The 22,515-nt window shown below is 37.6% G+C and overlaps 2 protein-coding genes across 7 annotated transcripts; one reads left to right on the top strand and one right to left on the bottom strand.

Moving 5' to 3' along the window:
* The first annotated feature begins 307 nt into the window (after window positions 1-307).
* Window positions 308-17,885, top strand: LanB2 (laminin subunit gamma-1). Of its 4 annotated transcripts, none has more exons than XM_069133395.1 (26): window positions 308-324; window positions 2,207-2,561; window positions 5,499-5,760; window positions 7,590-7,891; window positions 8,444-8,649; window positions 8,884-8,987; window positions 10,006-10,194; window positions 10,321-10,546; window positions 10,682-10,938; window positions 11,021-11,193; window positions 11,264-11,396; window positions 11,466-11,690; window positions 11,816-12,004; window positions 12,115-12,300; window positions 12,392-12,594; window positions 12,687-12,902; window positions 12,973-13,246; window positions 13,341-13,519; window positions 13,605-13,735; window positions 13,930-14,040; window positions 14,156-14,354; window positions 14,506-14,743; window positions 14,833-15,008; window positions 15,074-15,259; window positions 15,385-15,502; window positions 15,653-17,885. In XM_069133395.1, exons 2-26 carry the CDS (start codon window positions 2,421-2,423, stop codon window positions 15,886-15,888), a joined length of 4,860 nt encoding a protein of 1,619 aa, XP_068989496.1. In that variant the 5' UTR covers window positions 308-324; window positions 2,207-2,420; the 3' UTR covers window positions 15,889-17,885. The 4 variants fall into 4 exon arrangements, with proteins under 4 accessions (XP_068989496.1, XP_046468684.1, XP_046468682.1 ...); XM_046612728.2 differs by lacking the exon at window positions 308-324 and adding an exon at window positions 1,494-1,878 and having other exon boundaries at window positions 2,244-2,561; XM_046612726.2 differs by lacking the exon at window positions 308-324 and adding an exon at window positions 1,494-1,878.
* Window positions 17,218-22,498, bottom strand: LOC124212573 (syntaxin-6). Of its 3 annotated transcripts, none has more exons than XM_046612742.2 (7): window positions 22,213-22,498; window positions 21,177-21,379; window positions 20,605-20,699; window positions 20,431-20,490; window positions 20,071-20,303; window positions 19,851-19,945; window positions 17,218-19,480 (listed from the first exon to the last, which is right to left on the bottom strand). In XM_046612742.2, the coding sequence occupies exons 1-7, from the start codon at window positions 22,245-22,247 to the stop codon at window positions 19,329-19,331; spliced, it is 873 nt and encodes a 290-aa protein (XP_046468698.1). In that variant the 5' UTR covers window positions 22,248-22,498; the 3' UTR covers window positions 17,218-19,328. The 3 variants fall into 3 exon arrangements, with proteins under 3 accessions (XP_046468698.1, XP_046468700.1, XP_046468699.1); XM_046612744.2 differs by having other exon boundaries at window positions 17,218-17,621; XM_046612743.2 differs by having other exon boundaries at window positions 19,374-19,945.
* Window positions 22,499-22,515: the final 17 nt, after the last annotated feature.

Below are 22,515 nucleotides of genomic sequence, written 5' to 3'. Positions count from 1 at the left end.
CATTATACGTAATAAATATGCATCGTGGTAAATCTCACCGCGGTGATCGCGAACATATTCGATTAACCATCGATCGCCCAATATTAGATCCCGCAAAGCGACTGACGCATGATTGCAGTACACATATACCGCATAACTAAATCGAGAATATTACATTATGTGTATGTACAAACACCGAGATACCCGCTCTTGTACCATTATGGTCTCGAAGCGTGGGAGGCGCACAGTATCGCTTGTCGTTTCCGGGTAAAGAGATATCTATATCATTTGCCCCATGGCACATCCGACCTCCACCTCACCGTCGTCTCATTGAACGAGGATTGAGTCAGTAACGTTACTGTAACGATGCATGTTTAGGAAAAATCGTTACTTCGCATCTTTGGCAATGTACGAAATGTAGTAAACCATGATAGACAGAACATGCTGTTATTTTAAAAAATCCAACTTCTTCAAAACCATTTTAAAATTGCACAGTAATGATTTTTTCCCTGGTGTTTCGTTACGTTAACGTTACTAACGTAACTTAGTACCGTAATTAACAATAAGATACAATGCTGAGAATATTCGATGCGTATAAAAGTATCGTGATTGATTATTGTTTCACGCTAGAAAACAGTACACTTTAGCACCTCGTAAATGGTATGTAATAACGACGTAACGCACGCAACCGTTTCATTTTCTCTAAGTGTTTGACGATTAATTAAGAGACGAGGAAGTCCACTAGCTGCCGATAATCGGGAGGAGAATATTCTTAACATCGCGTGCTTAAGTCAAAGAACAAGGGCCTCGAAAGTGTAGATCACTGATACATATCAGTGGGCCTTGGTGAAAATCATTTCTACGATTTTTTATGAATTTTTACAGAAATTGGAACATTTCGTAAAAATTGTAAATATACATAGTTAGTTGTAAAGAATTGTTAATTTTCGTTACAAATTGTATTATCTTGTAGATTTTTTACCGAAAATCTACAAGAGTTTTTACAACAATACTATACATATCGACAAATTTTTTGTACAAAATTGTACGAAGTGTTCCAATTTCCCTAAAAATTGGTAGAAAATCATAGAAATGATTTTCACCAAGGGGGTTAGACCGAGAAGGGCGCGCGTCGCGAGGTGCAGAGATGCGTGAAACCTGGCGAACCTCGCAAATAACGCGTACTTTATACCCTTTATACCTATCCCGTGGGCGTAGGGCGCCGGGCGAGCGTCAAGCTTAATACAAACACGACGCGTGTCGGTGTCCCTCGAAGCGAAACGGTTGCATTCGGCATTCATTCCCAGCAACACGACGCGAAGGAACGGGTCGACGGGTTATTGCCGGAGGCTTGGCGAGTCTGACTCTCGAGGAGCGAAGGACCGCGGACGAGGAGGGGGGCGTGCAGCAAAGGGAGAGGTTCCAGCGAGAACGAGAAGAATTCTCGGGGAGCCCGTTCACGACTTGGTGTGCATGGTCGCATCGACGGATCCACCACCACCAACACCACCACAACATCGGCGCTCTCAAGAGCTGAGCGAAGCCTGGCGCAGCCTGGCGAAGTGCCGGCGAAGCCGAGGGCAAAGGAGGCGAAGCGAAGCTGACAATGGGAAATATAAGGCTCGCCGAGTGCCGCCGCCTGCTCCCAAGCCGAGAGAGTCGGAGGACGGAGCTGAGTTTAGTCCGCAGTTGGAGTCCGCCAGGCGGAGGGTGTTCAGTGTCGGTTGTCGTCGTCTCTGCGTGCGTTTAAGGACGTCTTGACCGCCTCGCCGGTGCCTTGTAATTTATTGTTGGCCGATTATCCTCTCTTCCCAGTTCTCGGCTCCCACGTTCCCGCGTCAATCCTCCGACACCACGTGCCGATCGTCTATTGTTTACACGGTGTATGCACGTATGCACGTATGTATGTATGTACCTATACGTACGTACGTTCGTAAAGGATACTTACTATCTTCATATTGATGCAGGGCATTAGCAACTTTTATTTATTTCTCTATCTATCAATGATTCTGGACTCTTTTACCGATCCGTGAAACATTGATGATTACAACGAAAGTTGCCGATGCCCGTGGTTTGATGTTGGAAATTTGTATGTATAATTGTATAACTACCGGTGAACGATATCGGCAAATAAGCGTGTAATTGTTTGTAATGTCGTTGAAATGATATCATTAGCAGGGTTATATTTTACGCCGCGTTGTAGTTGAATAGTGAAAATTGATTACAGTGCCGAGGATTGATGAAGGAACTGGCACTGCCACTAGAATAACGAGTGGTGGACTTTAGTGTTTCTCAGCTGCTATTGTACGCAAAGAATAAAATCGCGCGCATAGATGAGTGAGCGGAAAAATCGGCGCAGCGCGTTCTTCGAAGATAATAAACAGGTTTAAGTATAAAACTGGTACGGACGATATCGGTACCGTGACAAAACTACTGACAATATGTCTGGGACGATGTGGAATTCGCTGCTCCTCATTGCCGCCGTGAGCTCTTCCGTGGTTACAGTGCTCGCGGAATTTGACCAGATACCGATAACGCGTAGAGATGACAAGTGCTACAACGAAACTACCGGAAGAGCGCAGGTGAGTTTGATCGAAGCTGTAAATTTTGTTTATATAACGCGAGCATGTTTTACGCATTTTCCCTACGTGTTTCCTTACACAAAGTACCCGTTTCCATGACGGTCGAGTGAGTCTGCGAATGCGCATGCGCGGAGTACAGAAAAGACCACTTTTAAGACCGAGGAGATAAAAGTGGCCTTTTCTTCACTGCGCGCATGCGCTGTGGCGAACAAATCTGACATTACGCGAACCTAACCTCAATTTCACGCTTCGCGAAAAAACGCGTAACACACTCTTGTTGCATAAAGAATCGTGTGGAACAAGGAGACAACGTCTTTTCGCCTCGCTTATTTGCAATATTCCACTTCTACTTCACCCACGACTCGTATCGCAAACTTACGCTCGACTCGAAAAGACCGAGTTTGCCTCCTTGTTACACAATATACTATTATCGTTTGTAGGCTATACAGCGTAGAAAGCCGATATAGCGTAGTAGCAGCGAAGGAAGGAGAGGATATGTTGAAGATGGTTGATAATGACGAGAAGAACTCGCCCGTAAAGCTGTTAAGTAGTTCACACGACGCTGCTGGAACTGGAAGAAGAAGAAGGCTGGAACGTCGTAACTCCACGTCTTTGCATGGCCTGCACATGCCGCGTGTGTTGCGAGCAAACGGGAGAAGAAATGACGATCTATTTTTAGATGACTTAATTTTGGGTTTTGTTAGGGACGCCTAGGGTACAGGAGGGTTATCAACGAGTTCGAAGTTGCTTGAACTCTCCGCCGAGATAAATACACACCACAGATAAATACGCGATACTAGCACCGCCGTTCTCCTTGTTCGAGTATGTATTTATAATAAAGAATGATGTAGTTACGCGTACAATGTAAATGTATGATACTTCTCAGCTGTTCCATTTTTGGACACGAAATTGTACAAATTCCGTAACCAAAATTTGAGATATTCCGAAAATCGTTTGTCAAAACTCCGTAGAAGAACATCGAAATAATGTTATGCAAGTTCGAACTTGCCCCGATGTTTTCACGACCTCGATTTTCAAAAAAATTTTCGTTTCTGCAACCACGATTCTCAACAAAGACCGAGTTTATGCGGTTCTTTCGTGAATATAGGCACCACAGTTGGTTGAATTATTGAAAGACTTTAGCCGATGCGGATTTAATCACGTTGAAGTTAGTAACGTTATCGTACAATTCGTGCTGAAGGAAAACCGTTATTTCGCAATTTTGGAACTATTTAAAATTCAGTAAACCGTAATAACACGAAACATACTTATATTTTGCAATCCTAGTTACGTCAAAATCGTTGTAAAAATAAGAAAACACTGATTTTTTTCTCAACGTTTCGTTACTATAACGTTACGAACTTCAACCTCGTCGGATTTATCGGTTTGAAGTAGACGCGATAGAATGCTCGTTAGCACCATAGACCGAGGGTGAATCCTCCATCGGTAAATATTTGCCTGTCTAAGGGTGATCGTGAGCGGAGACAAGGTCCGAATATTCCAGAAAATGCGTAAGGATTATTCCTCATAGATTTCCTCGGTTGTTCCAGTACTTCTACAGACTGACTGTCCGACCTCCGTCGGTCGACAAATTTCGCAGGGCTTGTCCCCTTGTCGCATTCTCCGCAGCTTATTCACCGGCTTTATTGTTCGAATCGTTCTTCACCGCCGCAATCCGCTTGAGCATAGAAATTCGCCATGTAACGCGTGATGCTCTCTAGTAATAAAACCGTGTAAGAATAGGATTTACAAACCGTTGAGTTGAGCAGCAAACGGGAAGGTAAAATTCTGTCGAATTGACTCAGAATTTTTGTAAAGCAACAAAACATAGGTATATGATATACTTCAAACGAGTTATATTTCAATATCGGGTAAAATATATTTTTACCTGAAATAATGTAAACCTTTTTCTCGGAATAGGTACTTCATGTGGTGTAATCTTGTATGTTCTAAGTTCACAAGTGCGACCGCGATATCGGCAAGCGTTTCGAGTGCAGCGTGCATGTATGAACCTGCTTGCAAGGAGGGATAAGGAGACCTCTCGTTTTTTCGTCTAGGTACTCATAGCTCTCCGTCCGTCGCGGCTAGAAAGTCTCAATCTTTACAGGCTAATAACTTACCGCCCATTATGTGCGCCGACTGATAGAAGAAGAAGAAGCAGAAGGAACGAGAACGAGAGAACGAGACGGAGAAAATTATTGTAATATCGTATATTATGCAGTTTTTTTTTTGCAAAAAGTTCGTATACCTATCACACTAATAGTATAACCTGCAATGATAGTACGCGAGGCGAAAAGTAATAATTAGACGCAAAGAAATGAGAACAGATCGATCGCTGTAAAATATGCATACAACAGTAGCGACGTTGAAGTTGAGGAACGGAAATTATATTGAGTTTTTGTAAGCAACAAAAGCAGAGCTCTGCAATTCCGTTGAAGAGTTATTCGCTAAACATAGAACTGTGTTATATGTACTGTATAATGTGAGAAGGAGTGATCGATAGACCGTCGTAGTTGCTAATATCGATAAAAGTCGTTAGATAAACGCGGAACGGATATCGGTTTTCATTGACGAATAGACTGGACCAGACGGAACTCGGACCGCCGCGATTCGATGTAAATAATTATTCCGGGAAATCACCGTTGAATGTAAATCTCTGTATTATCGGTACCGGGTCAGCATATTATCGTCAGCAGAATCCGTGGTTCGAAATAACATAACATCTCTACGACTTGTGCCACGTTTTCAAAGGCCTCGATGATCTTCGCCACGCTTTTACGAGGCTTGCTGTTGACGAAGTAGAAGGAAATACGATTAAGAACCTCGGTGTATTTACGCAACGGCGAATGATCTATACCAACCAATTTCTCTATTTATATTGTACCTACAAGACATGAGATAGACTTGAAAATGACGAATCGAATCATATTGTTTCAGAGATGCATTCCCTCGTTTTTGAACGCGGCATTCAGCGTTCCCATGGAGGCAACGAACACCTGCGGTGAAAACGGTATCCCTACCGAATACTGCAAGCAAACTGGAGTCCAGCAAAAATCCTGCGATTTTTGCCATGCGGGTGATCACCCTGCATCCTACCTAACGGATCTTGGGAATAACGACAACGCTACGTGGTGGCAATCGGAAACAATGTACGAGGCGGTTCAGTATCCCAACCAGGTCAATCTGACCCTTCACCTAGGTACGTTTGAAATTCTTCAATTAAAAATAAATCCCACCAACTTTTTTGGCGAACTGTGAAACAACAAAATCAAAACACATATTGCACGTCATTCGCTTTTTAATATCACATATTTAAATTTTTCTAGTAATGATTATACGAGTGTAACGCGGTAAAGCGTAAAGCCGAGTTCGTGGTCGTTCATCATGCGCTTAATTTTGATGGTTGAAACGTATATGTATATCGGGCAGTGAAATATAGACTCTAACTTTAGGCAGAGGCGCTCTGCTACATTTTTCTGCATGGCGATGCCACTGAACTATCTTAGCCGTGATTTCGACGTTATTTATATCGCCTGTCACTGGTTACAAGCCTTCAACATTGTAAACACGCACGGGCTTATTACACCCATCAAATGCATGTACAGGTAGCTCGCCCACCTTGGCGCAGTGCATGTAAAACACGTGCGTGACGTATTTTCCGGTAACGCAGCTTGATGCCTGCACAAAACGATTGTTATATTATTTCGTTTTCATTGCATTATATTGTACTTTCGCGGAAAAGTTAGCGATTTGTAACTTGTTTTTTTCGTCAATTTATATCCATTAACAAAACCGTTTTATTCTATATTCTTTTTGCGAATACCTAACAAACGAAGTCTTCAAAACTCAACGTCGAGGAGATGAGATTTAATTTTTTTGCAAAGATACTTGACGTATTACTGAGTTTCATATACCTACCATACATCCGGGCAGATTCATGATTATTTTTCTTGTTTGTTTTTTTTTCTATACAGATAAGTACTCATAGTCATATCAGTTCTCAGACGTACAGCTGTGTGTAATATCGTACGGTCGGGTATGATGTATGATATACCTATATATATACACGTAGTATGGCGTCTAGCTGCAGCAGGACTGTACTATAAAAGATTCATTCATTCGTTACGACTATTATAACGACAGAGGAGCGAAGATATAAGCTGATATAAGAGACGGGAGAGTCAGATGCGAGAGTATCAAAGAAGAGGAAAATGGAATGGGCGGGGTGAAATATTGACCTCTTTAGATAAGGTTTTGTGGGCATTTTATAACAGATTGCTCGTACTATAATTTACATACTACTAATTCAGGAAAAGAAGAAATTCGTTACTTTGATATTCATTGATCTTCATTTGCTCATGTTGAAAAACAACTATGAATAAAAATTACACTTCATATTGTAGCTTCGTATTACTATAGTATTCTCTTATTTCAACATAGGGTCATACAAACATTCGTAATAAGAAACAGTATATGTATATGGCTGTGCGAGGGAGAAATTTTTGCGAGTTAACGATCATGCGGTCCCAACAGAATAAACCATCGAGACCTTCTGGGCCCCACATGTTCATTCATAAAACAACAGCCGACTTTCTAAGGCTTTCAACGTTCATCTGAACCAACGTGACGAAGACCACCTACCAAGCGGTTTTTCCACGAATTTTTAAAAGGACAGCTGCTGCAGCATTAAAATATTATAGGTACAATCTTCCTCATTCTCACGGAAACTGAACGCCCAAACCGTTATTATTCTTCTACGATTCGCCCCAAGTAGCCAATAATTATTCATTGTTAATGAATCGGCGAAATGTGATCAGAGAAGTGCAATTGCGCAGATGGATCTGGAATTTGTAGAATGCGGTAACGGGATTGTTTTTCTCAGAAAAATTTAATCACAATGAAAAACCGAAACTCGAACATTTACCACAATAATCATTCTTCCCTCGTTTTCAAACGAAAAAATTACAGATGCCCAGTAATCTGAATTCTCAAGCGAGAAGTAAGAATTTTCGTAATAACAAATTTCAGATAAGACTTACGACATTACCTACGTCCGGATACTTTTCATATCACCGCGACCCGAAAGCTTGGGTATATACAAGAGGAAGAACGAGAATTCCCCCTGGCAGCCGTACCAGTTTTATTCGGCTACCTGCAGGGACACCTACGGACTTCCCGACTCTAAGGAAACCGTTCGCGGCGACGATACCAGAGTGTTGTGCAGCTCTGAGTACTCGGACATATCTCCCCTAACCGGCGGGAACGTAGCCTTTTCCACCCTCGAAGGACGACCCTCTGCTTACTGGTTTGAGACCAACCCGGAACTGCAGGTAATTAATTTTGACTGTCGAGATTTTTTCGCCGAAGTCTTTAAATCCTTTCGTATACACATTTTTCCTCAGATGCGATTCGCTTGAAATTTTGCAAACATGGGCTTTTGGGACCGCTGATTACGAATCTGAATTCGAAATTCGAAAATGCAAAATAGCGGATCCGATATGGCGGACAAACAAAAAGAATAAAAAAAAGTTTGAAAAAATCATGTCAATTTTTTTGGTGTCTGTTAAATTTGTGTAAAAATTGGCATTCGGATTTTCATAGTAGATTAGCGGAAAATGCTTTTTTTTGTGGAAAAATATGAATTAGGAGCATTCGTTTACATGAGCTATTTTTACGATAAGTAAATAAATTTATTTTATACCGTTTTCTAGACTTAGACGTATTTTAGGAATCATGTGGAACCAACTCGGCAGTTGTTATCAAAAAAAGTAGTTTAATAAATGAAAAGCTTTAAAAACGGTCGGAAGCTGAGTTTCCCAGCGTGAATTAAAGGCTTAAAGATCTTCCATTACTCGCGCAAACTTGTTTTCTGTACATTATAGGAATGGGTCCAAGCCAGCGACTTGAGGATCACTTTGGATCGGCTAAACACATTCGGTGACGAGGTATTCGGGGATGATCAAGTGTTGAAATCGTACTACTACGCCATCGCTGAAGTAGCCGTTGGTGCACGTTGCACCTGCAACGGACACGCAGGCGAATGTGTTCAGAGTACGGGTATCGATGGATCAACTCGTCGCGTTTGTCGGTGAGCATTTGACTCGGGAAGCCGCGAAATTTAATTGCGGAACGTATCGTCTAGACGAAAAATCAAATCTTGACACGTTTCGGATTTTATCGAAGTAATCTCCGCATTTTTTCTTCGATTCTAAAATGCTTATTATTATTTACCTCTGAATTTACGTATCAATTACAACAACAGATTATTCAACGATATGTTTTCGAACAATTGAAATTCATAATATATCAACAATTTTTCCAGCTGTGAACACAACACCGCTGGAGCCGATTGCAACGAGTGTTTGCCATTTTACAATGACGCACCCTGGGCTCGAGCCACGTCGTTTAACACCTATGAATGCAAAGGTATAATCATCGTCACGATTTTTTTTTCTCAATTGATATTTGAACGCATTATTTCATCGCTAAATTAGAATTCGGTAAAATTTATTATTCGAATCGGTTATGCAGCTTCGGCCAGATGCATAATCATATCTTCGCGATCGCGATATCCGCGAGCATTCTGCCGCTTCGTGGATCTGTTGAATGTTTTTTCCCCACGTATAAACTGCCTGCCCACCGTCTTGCTCGGTCGGCTTAGAACCCCATTGTGCGGCCTCACCTTATATGGACAAGTCAACCAAGTCAACCAAGTCGCGAAACGAAAGAATACCATCATCGCCAAGCCTCGCACGCTCTTCGTTCTCGCTACAACGATAAGTAATGCAGAACGTGAATCGTGCGATAGCCGTTGCGGAGTTCTTTGAATTTATTTAAGGAGAAAAAAATAAAAAAATAAATAACCAAACGATCCCCTGGAGTGATTGAAATACATTACGCCATTATTCGTAGAATATCTATGCAACTGATATTCCCACAAACAGCAGAAATCTAAAATGAATTGATCACTCTTAAATTCTCAACATGATGTATATAAAAAAAAATGATTACTTTGGAATCACGTATCAATTTTTGCTGTCCCGAAGTATTTGAAATCGCGAGTTAGCTAATTGTTAAGAAGAAACGTAAGAAAGTCGAGAATAATTATGGGCATCTCCGATATAGTGACATGAAAAGCAATTGCTGATAAAATAGAAGTCACGCGGTTTTCGAAAACAATGACCTGCCTTCCCTTTTACGGTGACTGCGAAGACTTCTTTGCGAGAAGCCGCCGCGATGTATCTTGCATACTTGTACCTATACATATATTTCCTCTCTAAGGGATTTCCTTATGCAGCCCCTCCTTGTAGGATATGCATATTTTGTTTTATAAGTTTCGTTGATTTTTAATGCGCAATTTGGATGATGATAGTTTTATACTTTACATAGTTTGTTATACCTACGTAATATTCTTAATTAAATACATTTCTTTTCTCAATATCAGCGTGCAACTGTAACGGCTACTCGGACCGATGTTACTTTGATAATGAACTGTATAAAGCTACTGGACACGGAGGACACTGTTTGGACTGTAGTTTGAATCGCGACGGTGCTAATTGTGAAAGATGTCGTGAAAATTTCTACGAACGTGCTGAGGACGGCTATTGTTTTCCTTGCAATTGTCATGAAACTGGTAAGTGAATCGTAGCTTCTGTAATAATTAGATAGGAATCTGCTGAAATTGTGAAAATAGAGTACAAATATGTTATTTTCAATTAAAATATATAATATATTTCACTGCGGTATTCGATGTTCACAGGTTCAAGAAGCTTGCAGTGTAACAGTGAAGGCAAGTGTCAGTGCAAGCCTGGTGTTACCGGAGACAAATGTGATCGTTGTGCTCCTAATTTTTATAACTTTGGATCACTTGGTTGTACTTCCTGTGAGTGTAATATTGCTGGTTCGTTGGGTAACGTTGAAACGTGTGACCCATATAACGGAGATTGCCAGTGCAAGGAAAACGTTGAAGGAAAACGTTGTCGCGAGTAAGAATTTTGATAGTCAGCTTTAATCAAATTACAAATTTGATATTTTTTTTAAAGATACTGCAAAATTATATTGTATCCAATTTTTACTCGACATCCATACAGTCGTAATAACATCTCAACCTTCACTCGCAGGTGTCGTCCTGGCTTCTTCAATCTTGCTGTTTCAAATGTATTCGGGTGCACCCCGTGCTTCTGTTACGGGCATTCATCAGTCTGTGAATCTGAATCTGGATATTCTAAAGTTGTTATTGAGAGCATGTTTGCTAGAGGTACCGAGCGCTGGTCGGCGGAAGTCAATGGCAGACGTTTACCACTCAATTACGACTCGCTGACACAATCTATCAGTGTGGCAGCCCAAGATCGTGAAGATGTGTATTTCGTTGCACCTGGTAAGTGTGAACCTTATAAAATGTAAATGTCAATCGAGTCGTATATTGTTCATAATATTTTGATCACTCATGTTCCTTGTAGACAGATTTCTTGGCGATCAACGTGCGTCTTACAATCAAGATATGACTTTCAAACTGAGGATAGGAGATAGAGGCGCGGCACCAACCGTAAGTGACGTAATTCTTGAAGGAAGGAATGGGCAGCCGATTGCGCAACCAATATTCGGACAGAACAACCCTTCACCATCTGGTGTAGTACGTATATAATTATTGAAACGGCATTGTCTATCGTTTGACGCGACGTTAATCCACGATTTTTCCACAGTTTATGGAATACAGATTTAGGCTACACGAGCATCCTGATTATGGTTGGCTTCCGCAATTATCATCGCGAGATTTCATGTCGATATTATCTAATTTGACCGCGATCAAAATCAGGGGAACTTACACTCACAAAGGTAATCAAGATCTACTAATTTCCTTCTCTGAAGCTTGTATTTTTTAATAATTTTTTACATGCACTTCAGGCAGAGGATTCTTGGATGATGTAATGCTAGAAACAGCACATCGTGGCGCAGCCGGCGAACCGGCGGATTGGATAGAACACTGCACCTGTCCTCACGGATACATTGGTCAATTTTGTGAATCCTGCTCGCCAGGTTTTCATCATGAACCCTCAAACGGTGGTCCATTCGCGCTTTGCGTACCGTGTAACTGTAATGGACATGCCGAGATTTGTGAAGCCGAAACAGGTGCGTATTACATAATAAAAGTATGATCATTATGCAGAAATCGTTATTGGTAAAAACCGATAATTTGCAAGTACAATCAGAAATTGATTCAATATTTTAAACTTGTGCCTGCTAATTATCCACAGGCCAATGTATATGCCAGCATCACACCTCGGGAGATAATTGTCAGCACTGTCAACGTGGATATTATGGGTACCCATTAAAGGGGACACCTGATGATTGTAAACCATGCCCTTGTCCAGATCAAGGGCATTGCATTTTACTTGATAATAATGCCGACCCAATTTGTTCGGAATGTCCTCTAGGACGTACAGGTTCGTATTCTATGATACTGGAAGCATAAAATCAGTAATGTGTATACTTAATAGTATATTGTATAACGCTGACATATACTTGAATACTGATTAAACACATCCGACCACAGGTGCTCGATGCGAAGTTTGCTCTGATGGCTACTTCGGTGACCCTGAAAATAACCAAAAATGCAGGCCTTGTGAGTGTAATAACAACATCGACTTGAATGCGGTGCGAAACTGTAATCAACTTACAGGAGAATGTTTGAAGTGTGTAAACAACACAGCTGGCTTTAACTGCGAGGAGTGTCTTCCAGGTAATCTATAATTCGCATTTTCATTGATGTGAAAAACTTTTTCATTTGCGTAATAATAAGCAATTGCATGAATATTTCTTGACCATTTTAGGATATTATGGCGATGCCTTATCCGATCGTAAAGAGGATGGCTGTGTAGCGTGCCAGTGTTATGCTCCAGGCACGCAGGAACTTGATGACGGAAGTATCGCTCCTTGTGACCAATTGACAGGCTATTGTAGGTGTAAGCCTCATGTGACTGGGCGTAACTGCGACAAGTGTGAAGACGGATATTATAATATCGCTAGCGGAGAGGTAATTTCTTGGAATTTGTAGCTAATTCAAATGCAATTTCAAGAGTAATACATCACTCAAGTTCACATATATTGTTTAAACACGTATTTTAGGGTTGCGCTGCTTGTAACTGCGACCCCGAAGGATCGCATGACCGGACTTGTGACGCATTGACAGGACAGTGTCAATGTAAACCTGGAGTAACATCTCAACGTTGCGACGCCTGTTTGCCCTACCAATACGGATTTGGTAATGAAGGGTGCAAGCGCTGTGACTGCGATGAAATTGGTTCACAAGAATTGCAATGTGGTCCAGATGGGCAGTGTCCAGTAAGTTATTAATTCTGTACTATGCAAATCAATTGAGTTTGTTCTACACGAACTTTGTGCTATTTCTCAGTGTCTGCAAAATGTGGAAGGTCGACGTTGTGACCGCTGCAAAGAAAACAAGCATGACCGGCAGCGTGGATGTATAGACTGTCCTCCTTGCTACAATTTGGTTCAAGATGCCATAAACGCGCATCGGAGGCGCTTAGATGATTTAGAAGATACATTAAGAAAAATTGGAGGCTCTCAAACTGCGTTTAAAAAAGATACGGACTTTGAAAAAGATTTAAAGAACGTTCAAGATCGTGTCAGAACGTTGTTACAAAATGCTCAACAAAATTCTGGAAGTAAGTGGTATCTAGATTTCTTTCAGTAGAGTTCATTTTCATGTTGTTATTCAAAATGATTAACTGCTCACAAATGAAATTGTATATCTTTTAGGTAACAAGAAATCTCTAGTCGAACAATTGGACGAGTTGCGTAATCTTCTGAACGAGATAGATTACAATTCACAAGAGGTCGAATCTATTGCTGACGGAGCCAACGAGACCGCTACTAACGGCCAAATGAGTATTGAAGAGGCCGAAACAGTGTTAGATACAATTCACGAACAACTGTCTGTAAGTCTATTATTTTATAGTTTTAAACTAGCATTTATGCATAACGTACTTATACATCAATGCAAAATAAATCATTTGACTGCAGGAAGCTGAAGGTTATTTAGCAACTGAAGGTCGAACTGCATTAGAGGATGCTAGAAAACGAGCCGAGGAAGTTGGCCAACAAAATAATCAGATGACCGCTATCGCGCAGAAGGCACGTGAACTAGCAGATATGTAAGTTACAAGCAACCTATTCGGTATTATACAACCATGGGTTTAATAGCATCTCTCATTTGGTCAAGTATTTTTTCTTCTAAATACAGCTAAAACTATGCGACGAAACTTGTATAGACGTATGTGACTTGTAATAAAACTTGTTCGAATCACATGAAAATTATTTCTAAGGCTTAAATGAAATATTCTTACAGTAACACAAACGAAGCAAAGAAAGTTTATGACATTGCAAATAATGCAAAAAACAGAACACTGCAAGCTTATAATCTAGCAAAACAAGCTATGTACAAAAACACCAACATAAGGTCAGTGTAATCTTTGAAAATTTTCTTAATTGGTCAACATCTATTGAATGCAATGAATGTTCATTGACATGAAATTTATATGGTTTTACTATTCATATTTTTTTTATTCCATCAGCGATGAGATTCGAGCATTGGATAATGAACTCCAGTTACTCAAGGATAAATTTAATAAAGTCAAGGATCTCACAAAAATTACAGCTAATAAATCTGCCGCAGTTCTAAAAGAAGCATTGGTGATATCAATTGTAAATCTTATTATTCCAACCATTGATATTGATGAACTTCAAAGGCAAGCCGATGCCATTAGTAACGAGGTGAGATTTTACCTAAGTTCAAATTATTTTTGCACCTTTGTCTACATTCCATAAAGTTTTTTTACTTATAACTTTGCTTTGCTATATACTTGAGTGAAACATTGTTAATGTCATACTATCTCATAAGTTTTATCATTTGTCTATGTTACAGGGATTAATGATAAAAGAGCGAGCTCAACTATTACTGGAAGACAATGATGATTTACTGCGAGAAATAAGTGAGAAAATTTTGAACAGTGAAAAATTATTGGAAAGAGCGAGAGATCAACAAGACACGATTGGCGAACTATTCTTGGAAGCGGACGATGCGAATGCAAAGGTTGATGAAGCTGTTAAAAGGGGTGATCACACTCTTAAAGAAGCCCAAGAAACGCACAAGAAATTGAGCGGTTAGTTTGGTTGAATATAGCTGGAACACCAATTATTTTTTCAAGTTGTTATCACATGGTTCATAACTTACGATTCACGTTTTGTATAGAATTTGACGAAGAAGTTCGACGGGAACAACTGATAGCACAAGAATCCTTGCGTGACATTGACGAGATCAGAAAACTGATTGATGATGCTTTTGAAAAAACTAGATCAGCTGATCAAACTTTGAATGGGGCTGAAGTTAATGCAGTCAAGGCACGGAATATTGCTAAAGAAGCGCAGGTAAATAAAAACAATGTTTCTAATGAACTTTAAACATGAAAAGATACTAACTGTAAGTATTCCAGGAAAACTATGCAAATAAAGCAAGTGAAAATGCCAACAGAATCAGGATGGAAGCGAATAGAACAAAATCCAAAGCCATTAGTTTGAGTCAAGAATCAGAACACCTACAAACTAGGCTAAAATTCACAGAGAGTCGTATCAAGGAACAAGAAGAACAGGCAGCCAGGGACGCAAACGTTACTAGCGAGGTCAGATTTTAGTGTCGAAAAATATATATAATATGCTTCTTTCAAATGATAATTTTTCGATTAATTCAATTCAATTTGAAAACTAATATAAAAAAATAATGTGCATGTTTACTCTTTGTAATCAGGCGAAACAAAAGGTCGGACAATCAAAAACCAATGTTGGTGTTGCATCCCAACAAGTTGATAAAGCTCTGATAGAAGTAGCTGAGATTATAAAGGAACTAGAGGCTTTGCCAGAAATAAGTGAGTTTTGGAAGCAAGAAAACAATAATCTAGTGAACAGCGTAAAGTATTTTATTTCGAGAAAATTATACTTATACATGTAGTATTTTTTGATGATATACAAAGTCATTTAATTATTAAAAAATCTACTATAACATTGCATACTTTTAGACGAAGCGGACTTGGATCGTTTGGAAGAACGACTTAATGCAGCCGAGCAAGAAATAAAGGCTAATAATTTGGATGAAAGAATTCGTGCCTTGACAGTGGCGAAAAATCTTCAAATTCAGTGGGTGAAAAATTATGATGAAGAAGTAGCAAGGCTTAAACTTGAAGTTGAAAATATAGAAACTATTAAATTAGCTCTTCCAACGGATTGCTTTAAACGAGTCCGTCTCGAACCTTAGACTTCCATCATGTCTCATAAAATAGCCATAGAATACTTAAAAAAAAAATCATGAATTTTACGTTTCGTTTACTTGAATGAAACCAGAACTAACAAGTCAAATTCTCAAAATCTATACAATCCAGTATCGCATGATGCTTCAAAAAACATTTCAAATGAACACTGAGAATGCAAAAATATGATTTTCAGAAAAAAATTACGAAAAATTGAAAGAAAATAGGCGAAAAACAACATAAAAACGACATGTTTTAATAGACGAAAAATGAACTTCGAGTTTTTCAATAATATGACGCTAATTTACTAATAGAACAATGTAATAATAATGTTAAAACAGTCAGTTGACCGTTTTTTATGTCTATTGTCATTAACTTCGAGATTTCAATTCTCTATTATACAAAATTTCACAGTTTGTACAATGTTTTATCAGAAAATAACAATAACAACAAAAAAAAAAAAAGAAAACATTAAAAAAAACTATTTTAATTGTACATTAATTACTAGATTTTATTATTTAACAGATAAGTTAAAACATTCACTTTGTATTTTCTGAAGTTAAGTACGTTGATACTTTTTATACAATGATAATCTCTGCAATCATGATTATTATACCAAAGATTTAAATAATAGAACCCTATTCAACATTATAAAATTTTCAATAATATACCTCTGCCAACTATACTCTGCAACTTTAAACGATTTCCTTATTTCATTTTCTAAAGCTCAGAACACACGTTTTCAAAACTCATCTTAGAATAGGTCCCGAAACTTTAGAGTCTCGTACGAAGACTATAACTCATTTGACGAATGCGTTATGATGAGCCTTGTCATTGTTGAACATCTATATCAATCATTGTAACATTGTGTATGGATCATCTGTCAATGGATGTGCAGTCAAGTTGGCTGTTTCAGCTCTCCTTGAACCGACAAAGTAAGAAAGAACAACTGGTAATCTAAATTAATGACTGGTACTTCAGCCAACTTTAGAAACTTTGATTACCGGTGTTTTTTGGCAATTCATAATACTTAATACTTTACTCTTTAAACTTTTTACTTATATAAAATTATAAATAAAAAACAAAAAACATTTGTACGAAGTTTATAGTTTAGAACAAAATGTAGCATATAAAATAATAAACAATTATAAAATCATTGTACTCTGATAAGACTAAAAAAATAATTACAATGATTCATAATTTTTGTATGGCCTCGTATGAGATTTGTTTTTTATGAGAATAATTGAAACGCGAAATTGAAATAAGTAACAGCTTTATGATGTCAAAAAATTAACAGGAATTGATAATTTTTACAACTAAGAAGAAAAGAAAAAATATTTTTTGTCAAAATTCAAGGTGACTACCTTTATTTTACGAGATATTGATTTTTCTTCCATTTTACAAAGGACGAGTTAACATTATATGTATGGTATATGGCACTTTGTTTCTAACAACAACGTAAATATCTTTTTATTTATCTTCGGTAAAACGGTACTCTGGTAAATAAATATGCTGTTTAACAAAAGTTAATATACATATATATATAATACACATATACATACATGTATGTAATATGTATACGTGTACACTGGATTACATTTAAATTCTAGTAAGAAAATTAATCACTATAATTGATGAACAGTCTGTAAAATGAAATAAGTTATTCACTTAATTATAAACAAAATAATTAGTAGTACCAATATCGCAGTCAAGACGCCAATGGCTACCCATTGTCTCCGATCTAAAACAAACGGAAAGTAACATCACATGCGCCACTTATAAAATTACATTTTTTATTTTGTTGATTTTGTGAGAGACAATATGTAACAATTTGAAACACAAATAAGTCTTACCCTAGTTTAAACTTTAATACCAACAATCAGAAGAAGACCTTAACATTGAAGTTTATTATTATTTTTGTAATATCAAATCTTTCAAATTGTTTAAATATTCAACAACATTTTGGGGACTCATGTGTTTTTAAACTTAAAAGGTGTAATCAAAACTTATCAAAAAATTAAACCACTGCCAAGCAGTACAGTATATATATACCATAATGGTTAGAGTTAACGTGTAGATTTTCTTCTTACATTCCTTTGAACATTCATTATTTGCAAGCATCTCTAAATTCCATATTATAGAAGTTGTTTTTGGCAGAAATCTAACTATTTAAAAATGGTAACTGATAAAATCTAAAACTGATATGCGTTTGAAAATGAGCCTAGTTAACAATGTTGATTTTGTCAGGATTGTATTTCAGAACAGCATCGTCTTCATTTCTTTAAATTAGCTGCAAACGTGTTCAATTTATATTTTGCAACTTTTAAGGAAGTTTTAATTTACTAGAATATGTAGTCTGGGGTACAATACAACTCAGTGTGGTATGTAATCATTTGGTGTTCGATTAAGATGAATTACTTTTCAGTTTGTCACAATGACCACTGATTACAGTTTTCTAAAATCTCTCAACAAATACGAATATTTGGATTGAATGTCTAATTTCTTTCAAAAACATCATTTACAATAGTTAACATCCGCTTCCCAGAAATTATAAACGTTTTATCTGTTCACCTAGGTATACAAGTACATTTTCCGAAGTCGCAACAACAGAATGATCAGCTGAGATTCTACGGTTCTATAAATTCTGAATCAACGCTTCGATCAGTTCTACAACAGTTTCATAACATATGTATTATAATCATAGTAGTTGTCAACAACATGATTTTAATACCTCACGTAACACTATGCTATATGTATACAAATTTTTGTAACTTCAGGTCTTGTTAGACTAGGTATAGGAATGACATTATTTCATTATGCAAATTTGATGCCATTTGCTGATTCCTCTACGTATAATTTTACTCTTACTAAATGAAAACTCATGTGTACATCCCGTTCAATATTTCTCTGACCTTTAACAGTGGTAACTATGTACATACCACATGTCTAATAGGTAATTATATTGACACAACTTTTCGGATCATAGTATTTAAAATACCTACCGTCATAGTTTTGACTAGCTGAAACTCTTGAAAAGTTACATTATAATTTTTCTTTACCATTTCTTGTTCAAATAGATGGTACATTATTGTCTAAAGCACATATTAGGTAAAGGACTTTTTTTTACACACATGTGGAATAGTTTTGCTGCAACAGGACACTTTTTGTTGGATGCATGGTGACTGATTTTGACAGTACTCGCCATGGAAACTAGATTTGAATTTATAACTTACCCAGTGTTATACATTCCCACATCAAGAGATAGGAGATATAAATCTGAGTTACTTTCTTGAAAGGTGGCTAAGAACGAAATTCCGGATACTGTCGAAATTGGTAGCCCATGTGCACCAAAGTGTTTCGTTTGAGTAAGACTATGCCATGTAAATGGAATACATGCATTCATTTCAATGTATTCAATCATATATTCACCCCCAAGAATCGTGTTATTTTATAGACGAGGAAAATACCATTTAATCAGGCTAATCCGCTGTAAACTGTAAACTCTTAGTGTCATGTCATTAATCCATTCAGCCCTCAATTGATTTAGGTTATCGGATTTTGCTAAATTGCACGTATTTTTCTCTCTGACCTTGCGATGCACTAAACAAAAATTAAAATTGTGCAAAGTGATACTGCACAGACCGAACTGGTTAATGTATATTAATTGTGTAAACATAAGCTGCTGTTATTACAATATAATTTGATTTTCAAACTTTGTTAAAAAATGTTTCGTTCAAATTGAAATTTTTTGTTAAATCAAGCCAACATCAACTTGAGAATTAGGAATTACACGGATTGGTAGCTTATGTTTACATGACTAGAACACTATTACCAATGTCCTATTCCGCGGAACACAAGAAACAGTTTGTTAAGGTACTAGATAAAGAGGATAAAGAGGAAGGCTTAGAAATAAGGTCGGATGCTGTAGACGATGAGGTGGTGGGAGCAGGAATGTAATTGTTATAGTTACCATTGCTCATGTGAAGGACCTTTGCCATTTTCTTCATTGTCGCATCCAATTTTGAGTCTGTTACTTCCAGCTCATTTCCAAAGTCATCTAGCATTCTGGAAGTATTTAAAAAATTAAATATTTCATTAAGGAAACTTTGCTACTTGTGAACTGTCATACTAGCATCAAATATCAACTTCTTATTGAATTTGTTTTTTTTTAAATACAGTGTCAGACCTACACAGCTTGTTCGTCTAACTCTGTATTTATCTGACGAGAGACGGTTTTCAGGGTACCAATACTTTCTCCAATCATATCTAGCTGCTCGTCTTGTTGATGCATCATTGTGCTTTGCTGCTGTAGCGTATCCGTAAGGAACTGCCGGTTAGGACTGTCCATTTCATTTTCCAGCTTACTGTACTTTGTTGTTCCATGAGTGACGGGAACTCTTGCTGGACTGTTGTCCAGCAGGGGCTGTAAAAATCAGGTATAAACAACTTTTCTTCCTAGTTTTATGGATTCATTCATTGCACAATCTTAACAAATCAACGAATAATTTCTTTTTGCATTCAATACTTTGTTTTCAGTTAAGAATACTGACCTGTCTCGCGGTATGATCACGGTCTCGTCCTCTGCTTACATTCATTTTTTCTTTCATAATCTAAAAAAATAAACGAGGCTCTCAATTGTGCATTGGAAGTATGGAAGGATGAGTCATGTAATGTTGGTAATGGAAATTTTAGAAAAACGTTAGTCCTTAACTGCACAACCTCACCTTAACCATCTCACGAGTCTGTTCTATGAAGTTTCTTCGGATGGTTAATTCCTTATTATCGATTTTAAATTTGTTTGGATTCTTTTCTACGATACGTATGTGTGAAGTTAAGGCTTACATATTTGCTAAGCTTTGAATGGTGTAAACATGTTGTCAATGTGCAGAATATTGTGAAGGAAATAGTATCAGTAAAGACAAACGTTTATTCTCAACTTAGCCTATTCCCGATTTCCCTGTAAGGTTATGACAAGAGCAAAAATATTGTAAAATATTTTCAATAATCAATTTATGGTTCAACTTACTTGATTTTCAATATCAATACAATTTCGGCGCGTTATTGTCGATTACGCAAAAATTATGACAGACAAGTTTTTTTTTTTTTGTGCTGAATTGCACTTTACAGGCATGACGGTGAACGCTAATAAACATCTAATAAAGCTTCATCTGACGTTTAAGAATTTTCGTCGACAATAAACCGTGAAAATTAATATACATAAAGTTGTTGCTTATTTTTTTTTTTATTATTGACACACAATTTCACGAGGTTAAAGCATAGAATAGTAAAAGGATATAGATCGTATCCTCTAAATCTTCTAAATCCCACTCGATGGACCTGAGAGCGTTCCGCAATTCCGTGGTCGTCCACTCAAGTTCTTCACGCGAAACCGGAAGTCCTCCGACTACAGTTGGAGTTGTTGTTGCATTCGACCCATCTTGTAACTCTGTCCAACGCCCGTATAATGCTCGTGTTTTATTTAGAGCCTTGCACACCTCGCTAAACGACAACTTTTTGTTTTACATCCTTACAAAATTTAACTACATAAAAATTATTTAAATTGTTCAAACAGATCGTAGCCATGTAACTTTCTGATTCTTCCATAAATTTGCTTCATTTGAAATTATTTATTTACATCGGTTACAACCCGTGTATCTATTAAGGAAACCAATTAAAATATTTTACTGTGTTTCGGTTCGAATTCGAATACGAAACATTGTTGACATTTATTCAATATATTTACAAAATTTTTCACAGTTGATACTCTTGATCTATTTCTCGTTTCAAATATTGTGAACATATGAATTTTCGATTAATATGTTTAATAATTAAGTGCAGGGTATAAGTTGTGGGATTGTAAATGACGATAATAGTAAGAATAATACGAATCTAAATTGTTGCAAATCCACAGAGTATACACTATACGACCTTATTCAATATTAACGAAGACAATTGATAATGATTATTCGTTTTTTGTCAAGAAGCAGCGCAGCTATTTTTTAACAACATTAGCGAAATATAATGCTAAGATACATTTTGAACACGAAGAAACGACAAAAATAATTTTTGTAATTTTACATATCGGTTTACGAAAATTTAAAACGTGTGCTGCAATTTATTCCGAGATATTTAAATAGATTCTCACACATGAAACGCGTGTATTGACAAACATAGTAAATGATGAATGACAATTTTGCCTGTTGTTTAGAAAGTAAACCAGGTGATTTGACAGTATATCAGATGCAACAGCGTATCTGAGCTGAAGTGTGAATAAAAGAAGTATAGAAAACAAAGAAAATATTGATAACGTCAGCCCCATTTTGTGAACTTACTCCTTGACGACAAAGAAGGGGTCTTCCAGCGTCATTCCTTCCCCGAAATTAAAAGGGTGGCCCTTCTCGCCTCCCCGTGGCACCCGCAAAAATTTTTAAGCGTAATTTCTCAATCATCGGTAGTAAATAACAGACTGTAATCCGCACTGTTATATCAAACCGACAACAATAATCAAATTGACACTTGCTCGCACCCCACTCTACTCATCTGTCGTGTATTATGACGTCTGCCACTGCAGACGACTATTTATTCGATTTTGACGTTTACCCCTTACAAAGATCTTCTAGATGGCAGTGTACGAT

The sequence above is a fragment of the Neodiprion pinetum genome, chromosome 2, assembly GCF_021155775.2.
Source record: "Neodiprion pinetum isolate iyNeoPine1 chromosome 2, iyNeoPine1.2, whole genome shotgun sequence".
In the NCBI taxonomy this organism is placed as follows: Eukaryota; Metazoa; Arthropoda; class Insecta; order Hymenoptera; family Diprionidae; genus Neodiprion; species Neodiprion pinetum.
The sequence above is the reverse complement of the archived record's forward strand: the minus strand, read 5'-3'. Positions and strand labels throughout refer to the sequence as shown.

Coding starts and splice junctions, on each gene's coding strand:
- LanB2 (XM_069133395.1), top strand. CDS start 2,421: ATGTCTGGGACGATGTGGAATTCGCTGCTCCTCATTGCCGCCGTGAGC. Junction 12,595..12,686: donor ATAATATCGCTAGCGGAGAG/GTAATTTCTTGG, acceptor CACGTATTTTAG/GGTTGCGCTGCTTGTAACTG. Junction 14,355..14,505: donor CCGATGCCATTAGTAACGAG/GTGAGATTTTAC, acceptor TCTATGTTACAG/GGATTAATGATAAAAGAGCG.
- LOC124212573 (XM_046612742.2), bottom strand. CDS start 22,247: ATGACGCTGGAAGACCCCTTCTTTGTCGTCAAGGA. Junction 21,380..22,212: donor CCCTTCTTTGTCGTCAAGGA/GTAAGTTCACAA, acceptor GTTGTCGTTTAG/CGAGGTGTGCAAGGCTCTAA. Junction 20,491..20,604: donor AGACTCGTGAGATGGTTAAG/GTGAGGTTGTGC, acceptor TTATTTTTTTAG/ATTATGAAAGAAAAAATGAA.